The sequence below is a fragment of the Pristiophorus japonicus genome, chromosome 6 (assembly GCF_044704955.1).
Source record: "Pristiophorus japonicus isolate sPriJap1 chromosome 6, sPriJap1.hap1, whole genome shotgun sequence".
NCBI lineage: Eukaryota > Metazoa > Chordata > Chondrichthyes > Pristiophoridae > Pristiophorus > Pristiophorus japonicus.
Window position 1 is genome coordinate 169,254,585 of NC_091982.1, and position 10,039 is coordinate 169,264,623.

Genomic DNA, 10,039 nt, shown 5'->3' on the forward strand with positions numbered 1-10,039 from the left:
GATTTTAACTCCCAGCAGTATTTGGGCAGATGGGACACCATCCATCTCTCTGCAGCATGTGAGGCTCAGGACATTTTAACTCGTGGGTTAACCATGCAGAGGCCCCCATCAGTAACCTGCCCTACCCTGTCAGAAAGTGCTTGATGCCTTGTGGGTGGAAGCAGGGTTTCACATGGCAAGACACTACCACTGGGGGCCCGAAGGAACAGTCAGGTAAGTGTTCAGGAGGGGAGGCGGGGTGGGAGGTGGGGGGGATGAGATTCCCAGGGCAAGGGTAACCCAAAGTTTCCATGTGGGACCCGGAGGACCCTCCTGCTCTTCCTCGACCACAAGGAAACAAAAGAAATTAAATTACTTGCCTATCTGGGCTTTTTCTGGCCCTGGATCCACTTGCCCCAAGGTTGGTCTGGCAACAAATAGCAGCTTCCCCGCATAGACCTCGGGTTAAAATTGACATGATCAGAGCCCGATCTGCATATTTGAAGAAGGACCATTTACCTAGCGGCAGGTGTTCCAGTCACTTGTTGTAAAGAGCAGGTTAAAATTGCAACCTGTGAGGCGGCAGTGGGATTAGGGGAGGTAAGTTGCTGCAGCCTTTTTAACTGCCTGACTGCCCAGTTTTCGCTGGACGGGCTGGGTTAAAATTGGCCCTTGTTTATTTTGTGAGTAAAACAATCTCATTATTGAAAAAGTAGTTGGATTTGATTGGATTCTGGTACAATCTTTTGCTTCTTCCTTGCAGCTCATTTGAGGAAGACTATGAATCAGACGAACTATCCAGTGCCCCAGAAATCAGCAACAAGATGGACAAGCTTGTCATTTCTGACCTTCCGACATAAATTCAAAGCTAGCTCAGCTGCTGGACAGTCAGGGTGACCAGTAGACACCAACTTTAAGGACTGACCACTGCCCGGTCAGATATGTAGAGAAAAAAATTGTTTATATCTTTTTTTGTTTGTTTTTTTTTTGTTGAAGAGATTATGCTAGATTTTATATCAGAACAAAAGAAGTACATGCTTATTGTGTGCAATGGACTTTATTCAAAATCAAAAAATACTGTCTGTTTGTGCAATATGTCTTAAAATGCAGTGTTATGTATATGGATTTCTACTAGCTGCCCATTGCTGCGTTTGGTTCCTGTTTAGTCATTGCTTGTTTTTCTATCTCTCACTTTTTTTCTTCTTCTTCTTCACATTTCAGGGTCGCCATCTTTCCAGTATAAACCACCCTTTACTCAGTGCCTTATCAAGGCTTGGTAAAGTTCCTTTCCTCCTATCAGTACTCACATGCTATTGCTGTGATTTTTTTTTTTTAATTACTCTCACTATCCACAGACTGTCATAGCTGAATAGGCTGAGGAAGCCTGACTTAAAGGCCCAGCTGGGTAAAATGAGGTGCTGGTTGCCTGCAAGAGCCAGCAACTTGCATTTATATAGCTCCTTTAACACAGTAAAACATCCCCAAGGCACTTGCTCTATAGCTCTGGGAATATCTGATATGCTTAGAATCCCACAGAACAGTGAGCTATGATATGACTGGCCTAAAAAAGGTGGCTTGTTTTCCATTTTCCTTGCATGTAATGTATTTTCTAGTTTGTGGGAGTTTCTACAAATTGGAAAATGCATCTTTCCTGTAAGAGCCATTCAGTGGCTTGCATTGGCTCAGTCAGTTCAGTTCACAAGCACCCCCAAGAGACCTTTCTGAGCCTGCATCTTGGGCCCTCATGGGCACCTGTGATTGCTCCCACTTGCTATTCCATTCAAATATCCGCCTGAAATTGAGCCATTGAGTCTGCACTTTTGACGCAATCCAATTGCTGCTACTGTGGGGATCCATTCTTTCATTCAACACTGGTTTCATGTGGTTTGGATGCAGATTAAATAATATTTACTGTCTGAGGAGTTCCCCTTTGCCAGCCATGTAATTACCTTTCACTTTCGGGCTGTATATCACACAAGCAACAGTGCCCAGGCCAGTGCCAAATACACAATTTCACACTGGAGGTGAAATTAATGACATATTTCCAGCGTTCTATGGCACGAACAATCCGCTTCAGTCATCAGTAAAGTCTGTCATTATTACCTTCCTGCAATTGCTCTTAAAAGTGATTTGAAATTACTCTCCACCCACCCTAACAGAAAAAGCTTTGGTTATTTAACAGGAATCTTACCCCCTCAGAGACCAAAGTCCTTAAATTGTAAAAAAAAAATTCCCGGCCACAGAATGTAGAAATTTAATTTAGCACCAGCATGAGAAGATAAAATGGTGCCTTCCGTTTCTGCATGTTAAAGGAAATTTGTAAACAAAGCAAATTCTAGGTTATTAATATTAAACAGTTAATACAGGGGAGAATACTGTAGTTTTGAGTCAATTGATACCGCTAATTTATTTTTATCAGGTTACTAATATTAAATATTTAATACAGAGAAGAGTATAGTAATCTTTCAATCAATGCAATTCACTTTTATTCCTACCTCCACATTTTAATAACATCAACTAAGCTATTATAACCTTTTTTGCAGACTCATTTAGAAATGTTGTGTAATGTCCAGTCAGTTCTGTTTCACTCATGAGGTTGTTACTTCTGATCTTTGGCATTTTTCCACTTGCTATTCTATTCAAATATCGACCTGATGTTGAGCCGTTGAGTCTGCACTTTTGATGCACTCCCACTTGCTGCTACTGTGGGGTCCATTCTTTCACTGAAGATCCAGTTCAAAGTGCTCACAAGCTCCCTGCAGTCTCAGAATTTCTTGATTTTATAACGGGAAATCTTTTTGGTATCGCACACTGGCGATCACGTTTTATTTACAGCCCATGGCGCACTTCAGTGTAGGCCATCTGTCTGTTTCAATAAATGACAATGGAGAAAGAAGCAACTTGACATCACAGTACTAAATAAAGATGTTTTGTTTTTAAATGGCATTTTCACAGTGTAGAGGCAATAATATAAATACCGATTGAAGGCTATGGCATATTATGAGATATTCATTCATTCTAGCCTAAAATCTTTTTTCTGTCGCATATCAAAAATATAGTGGAATGAAGAGAGAGAAACCTATAATTAGGAAGTCTACATCTTAAAAAGAAATCCATAAATCAATATGAAATAATAGAATTACCTTCATGCTATGTCTAATTTGTAATTCATTTTTTAATTTAAATTTCTATTTGCCTCTCATCTCCCTATCCCCCTCTGAACTCTCAAATCAATATCAACACTGGATACCTGGATTGCTTCTCCTGGTTCTTGATACCATCAATAAATGAGAAATAGTGAAAATGCTGGAAGTATACAGCATGTCTGTCAGAATCTGTAAAGAGAAGACAGGTTAAAATTATGGGTATATTTCAACTATATTTTCTGTTTCAAATTTGAAGCCATTCTGCAGGTTACATGTAACTTCCTATATGTGATCGAATGTTTCTTCCCCATCTCCCACCCACCTTTTTTTTCTACTAAAGTCTTCCTTATCGTTCAGCTTTGAGGACTATTCATACTTGATTAACCTGGCAGAAACCGTTCCTCTTTCTCTGCCTGAACATAAATACCATTTGAGACTATTTTCTTTTTGAGACTACGGTGCTCTCGTGTTGTTACTGTCTAGATATTCTGAATATGCGAAAAGTTCTGCACCAACAGAGGATCACTCAAAGCAAAATGATATGCCAATTGTTACAGGGGTAGATTTTTAATCACTTCATTGGAAATTAACATCGTGCGGTTTCTATAACGGGCGGCCAATCCGCAAGAATGCCAGTTTTGTGTCCGGGCAGCAAATTGAAAATAATATTTATTTTGCTCCATCTTAAAAACCTTTCCTGTATGAACATGATGACTAATATAGTATTTTGAGATGGTGACTAATACAACATTTTTAGAATTAACAAAGGTACAGTGCACTTTTTAAAAATCAAAATGTCCTGCCTGAATTGGAGAACAAAAGAAGTTACCGTTAGGAATAACTCTCCCTCCCACCCCCCCCACCCCGAACCATATAAAAACTACAACAGTGCGTCAAATGGGGGATCCAAACTTTTCTTTACCCTGAAATTTGTTCTATCCGGACCTGCCAGCAGACTTGATGCCAATGTAACCACAGGCTACCAGAATTAATTATTTTTTGCTTGTGTATCTTACCGTTGAAATGAAGCATTTTACAATTCTGAAATAGAACATATACCTCACTTTGCATCCACGGATCAAGCACTAACACCCAATCTCAAAAGAGCAACTTTTGTATTACCCAATGTACCATCTCCATTTCCCATACAGTATGACCTTATGGTATATGTCGCAAAATACATGCACGTTGTATAAAGAAAAGGGCATTTTGTGATGGGAGACTGTCGAAACACATTTTAGTTAAAGGGCCTGGCTTCTGTCTCTTGTGGGACCCTTCACTTTGTGTATAAACAGAGGAGGATGTGATTGCTGCATCTGCCAGATAATGAAAGTTTGTGTCGTAGCAGATTTAGTTTCTGTTGCAGCCAACAGGCGACCACATCATCAGGGGTTTGCACACAGGATATTTCAAGAATTCATCCCAGTGAAATCTCCCTGAAAAATCCCTTTGAGGCAAGTTCACGGCATCTGTCGAGTTGGATTTTAACCTATGTTGCAGAAGGAAAAAGGCCCATTTCTAGGCTAAATGTAAATATTTGTTCACGATACATAGTTAATTATTTATGTTTTCTCAGTCTCTCACCCAGGTAGGACTGGGAGATTTTTGGGTGGTGGGGGGGGGGCAAATGGAGTTTTATCCAGTAGATTTTGCTGTTTGTATGGCCCAATTTACTGTTTCTTCTACCAAGACTTTACTTCCAAGTATTGGCAATAAATGGGAATTACCTGGGAATTTCCATTCCGACTATGATGTGAAGGCCTAACTAGCCGACTAAATATGATGCCAACATTAACATTTAGTGGATTACTTAAAGGCTATAGTAAATCACAATATTTGTCACATTACTGCAATTTAGAATTGTTGAGAGCAATATGATAGATGGTTACACAGCAGTTACAGCGGGATAATATGCTTATATGTTAGTTGAAGACCACAAATGTTCAGCTAAACTTCCAAAAAATATTCCAATTCCAGTAATTCTAATCAGGTATTAATATATGGGGTGGGGCGTAATTTTATATATGCAAACTGTGCATTTGGGATGATTTGGAATTCAAAAAAAAAATCAATTTTGTTAAAAATTGGTGTGCTCATTTATTTTGTACGTTACAAATTGGTCAAATGTATATCCAGGTACAGTAATTTTACAAAGAAGGAAATCCTAATCTCAGTTGCAGAACAGATCCCCATCAAACCAAATTTGGTCCTGTGTCAAAATAACCTAATCATGAAGGGGCAAAGGAATATAGTGAGCAGTGGTTCACTGAGAAACAAGTGCTTGAGTAACACTGTACCCAAGAGCAGAGATTTGGATTATTTTTTAACAAATGCTTTGAAAAATGTAAAATCACTGGCACTTCAATTCTTGTGGATTCAATGACATCCAGTGATGCCTCACACCGGCTCTCCCCTTGAGCTTGGGAGTTACATGCAAATACATTCTGAGAGATTAGAAGCTCCGATTTATATCAACTACTGCACAGGATATGGTGGTCCCCTGCATCTGAGGCTGAAGCCAGGGTTGAATACTGGATCCAGGATGGATGATTATTCTGATTTTCCTTGTTGGCCTTTGAAGATTATGCAGTATTTATGTAGAACTTTACATCAGGAGATTGAATGGGGAAGGGGGTAAAGCCTATGATGATGTAGAACATAATGAAAGACCTTTTATTTTTGCAAGCTTTCCTTGTACCACCGGTTTTCCAGATATATGGACTTACTGCATGTAAACCTCTATCCCCTTTCTCACACATGCAGTATTAACTCTGAGCATGCTACGTTCCAAAGTCTACCTTTCTTAAACAATATTGCCTTACAAGCCAAGAAATTCCAACTGGTGAAACTCACAATTGTATTTGGAGATGCCATGGTGGTGGTAGAATTTGACTCTGGCCCTGAAATGATCCCATGGGATACCAGCATGCAAGTGCTTCATGCTTTAGAATGAACTACCTCACTCCACTACCTTAGCGTTTTTAAAAGAAGTAGGATAATGCCTCTGCTAAAATAACAAAAGAGAGGAGTTTCAGACAACTGCATTAAGCATTCATACTGAATAATTTCAGGGCCTCTGACTTTTAAATAAAAATTAATGGATTTCTGAGCGTGATTACAATACGGTAATCAAAAGGATTCAGTTGGAATCAGAAGTGCCCAAAGCAAAGCTTGAATGGTTTATATATTATCTGAATCCCAAAATGTAATTACAGCTTTAAAATCAAATCAGAGAGTCTGTTCCTTTTAGAATATGTACTGTGAACGTCATGGGTGTTTTTATTCAGCTTAACAATTCATTTTGGATGAGAGCAGTTTCCAGTGGAGAAGCCAATGACCAGTGTCACCATACATTTGATGGATGATGACATCTACACTGAAGAATAAATAGTGACATAATCACAGCAGATTTATTGAGATATCAGGAATTAATTACCAGAGGAGTATACTGTACATTCACATCCGAGGCCTGGGTTCAAATTGACTGATAGGACAAAAAGCTCCTCAAAATACCAGCTGTATGGGTCCTACTTTAAATAATTTGGAGCAGCTTCTAATGGGTTGGTGTCTGCAGCACAAACTCTCCACAAATTGGCAATCCTGGTCATACAGATGTCTGGGAAATGGAAGAACTCATGTTTCTGTTCCAAGGTTGGTGGCTAAAGCATATTGTTGGATCAACATAGAGGAACCTACTGTGTATTTGGCCGAGGAGTAGCAGGAGCGAAACAGTCTTCCATTTTCCAGCATTGAAATGCCTTTTGTTCCGAAGCACAAAAACTCATCAAAATTACTTGTTTTAAAGATTATCAGGAAATAATATAGCCACTATATACTGTATAAGTAAGGTTGGAGGCATTGGTGCAAACAAGACTTGTTATTTTAAAATTGTGGGATGCTGTTGGCAATGTTGAGACAACTACTGACTTTGGTAACAATGATAAAATACTTCCTCCGAGTACTAGGTGTAGCAAAATTATAAACACATTTACAAATTTGCAGATAAAAGAAATGTTTCCTTCATGTAGACATTTCTGAGTTGTTTGCCATAATTGCATTGCCTTCCATGATTAGACATTGGACCATAAGCGGGTAAAATTATATTTTTAAAAATTATTTGAAGGAACTTGGAAATAACTTTTTTTGTTAATAAGTCACCAGAACCAGTATTATATGCATGAAGTTGCAAAATGAGAGAAACCGTTCAGTACCTTTCACAAAAGAAATATTTGTTTTGTTATATTATCCAGAATACTATGCCACAAATGTTTAAACACTGGTTTGTCTGCACAGTAAGTGAGTGACGATAGTCCTTGTCGGATGCTATCAGACAGTGGTTGACCTTCGATCCAATGTCACTTATTTAAAAGCTTGTCTGAAGTGAATTGCAAGCAGTGTGAAAACTTTCAATTAGATCCCAAATCAAATGGCTTAAAATAAAAAAAGTGTAATGTAACAGTAGTACCTAGTTGTGAAAAGTCATCAAATATGAATGTGATAATTATGTTTTATTCAGGAGGAGTCTTTTAAAATGTTCACCATTGTGACTGAGAATTAAGCACATGATATGACAGATGGACTGTGCAGATATTTTTCCATGGATGAGTAACAATAAAAATTAGTACTGTTTGATGTGTGCTTAGTTATAATTAACAAAACAGACATGTTTTTTTTTTTCCTCATCCCCAGTCAGGTGGAGTGACCACCAGCCCATGCAGGATATGAACCCACATCAGCACACTGAAAGTTTGATTATTATTTAGCCTAATGTCCTGTATGGATATGGGATGAATATTTCACCTTTGGACTGGAATCTTCAACAGCATTGGCTAAAGCATAATTACCAAAATATTTAAACAGGCCTTTTTCTCTGGCCTCAGTCGCATACCCACTAAGCAAAACTTTCCCCTGAAGACTTGTTCCTTGAACTCTGCATAGCAATAAATTGTGCCTTCCTGAACCCACTGTCCTGGGGCTTAATTTTAACCCAACCTGATTCAAAGAGGCCCGAAGCAACAATCACAGTATTTCGCCAAAGCAGTAAAAGGAGATTTACAACTCCTAACACAGCTTATTTGCCTCCTTTTGATTACCAATTATGTAACATTTTGAACTGGCAGCTTTCTTGGATTGTGGCTTGGATTATAATTTCTAAAGTAGACACATTTGGGAGTTTTTGATTACATTAATACTGGTAGTGATGTGGATCTGTACTGTGTTCAATAAACAGCTGGAATAAGATTACATCCTAGAACCTCTCTATTTGTCAGAGGAGCTTTTCGCAGATCCTTATTTTCCTTCCAGTGTGCAATGAAAATTCCAAGAGGAGGAGTAAATTTGTTTGTAACTTCAGGCAATGCACCTTATACTTTCACAAAATTTATGTTTTTGTCAGACCACAACCAGGATGATCGAACCACTTGGAACAATATTTTAAATAAGAGGAAAGCCACATAGCCAAATATGAAATTCATTAACTGATTAATATTCAGTCACTTTTAAAAATAGGTACCACTTTGCACTGAATAGAAATTTCTCCTTTTTGCATCTAGATCTATGTTTCTTGTTTGCTCCCGTTGATTTGCACCATTACTCAGTTCAGACCGTACCTCTCAACTGTCTCATTTTAAGTGGGACATTCCAACATTAAAGTGTTTCAGAAGAAAGCAGCAGTGGTGTGCGAGACACCCGAGATGACAAAATTGGCCAACTTGGTGGGTCTACCGTAAAAAAACATGGTCCCACTGCCAGCCAATTCTGCCCTTTCAACACACTAGTTTGAGAGATATGGTTCAAACTAATTTGAAAGTCTACATCTGTATCCTTTTTTCTCATACAGTCTGTGAAGCTCTGTAAAATGTACAAATATGGCACAACATTTCTGCAACTGTCATTTACTTTCTTGTTAACACTAAATATTTTTTGAAACTGTGCCTTATTTATAACCTCTAGATAATTAATGTACACATATGTGTAGAGGAACTTGGTTTATCTCTGTAAGTAATGTAAAAAAAAACTGTCAGCCAAAAAGTGTGAAATTTGTTTTGTCCATTCTGTGTGGTTTGCCAATATAGAAACCTCAGCATTAGAATATCTGTAAATTTATACACTACCTTCTCATAGGGTTTTCTTTTTATTAAAAAAAAAGCAAAGGGAAGTGACTTCAGAGTTTGAGATTGAGATTAATATTCAATTTATTCTTGATGATAAACTGGACAGATTTATATATTAAATATGAAAAGCTCCAGCGTAGTTGCCTAACACTTTTTCCAGTGTTGGTTATTTATAGCAATAGGTCTTCTGTTTTTTATTGTTAAAAACAAACCCGTTATTCAGATGTGACACAATCTGTACCAAATGACTGAAGACTTGAGATGAAAAACTGCCATTTTTTTTTCCACAGTAATTTTAGCTCTATGCAAACACATCGGGGACATCTATGAAAAGTGGGCTACTGTTTAGTAACTTGAAAACTGCTCATAAAGTTTTTTTTTTAAAGTATTGTAACTGTTAATGATAAAAACCATTATAGAAATGTTCTAAATGAAAGCTGTGTTTGTGATGATGTGCTTATTTTGGTTGCTGAAAATAATCAAGTGGTGTGAAATATGCTGGTTGCTTGTGTTAGCATGGCTTTACATTCGCGGATTTACTTTGGAATTTTAAAATTAAATAAAGATTTTTAAAGAGGTTACAAGTTTTTTTTTTAATTTAGTACCTTTTTTCCCCACCTCATCTCCCAAGTTTCTGCATTCAAATGCAGGAGGCACCACAGCTAAGCTCAATCCTGCCTTCGCACTTACTCTCTACAGCAGTAGACATTGGGTAATGATGAGGGCAGAAACCTTGGTTGATTTCCCCTCCCTAGCCTGAAGCAGAGACCAATTGCATCAACCCCACCAGTGCCCAAGCCA

At 38.1% G+C, this 10,039-nt stretch overlaps 1 protein-coding gene across 6 annotated transcripts in view; it reads left to right on the forward strand.

Moving 5' to 3' along the window:
* ppp2r3a (protein phosphatase 2, regulatory subunit B'', alpha) overlaps window positions 1-9,822 on the forward strand; it is a 412,397-nt gene extending 402,575 nt beyond the window's left edge. For all 6 annotated transcript variants that reach the window (XM_070883364.1, XM_070883366.1, XM_070883368.1 and 3 more), the window contains one exon: window positions 743-9,822. In XM_070883364.1, the coding sequence (XP_070739465.1) occupies window positions 743-839 (97 nt within the window). In that variant the 3' untranslated portion in view covers window positions 840-9,822. The remainder of the gene's footprint in view (window positions 1-742) is intronic.
* The last annotated feature ends 217 nt before the right edge of the window (window positions 9,823-10,039 follow it).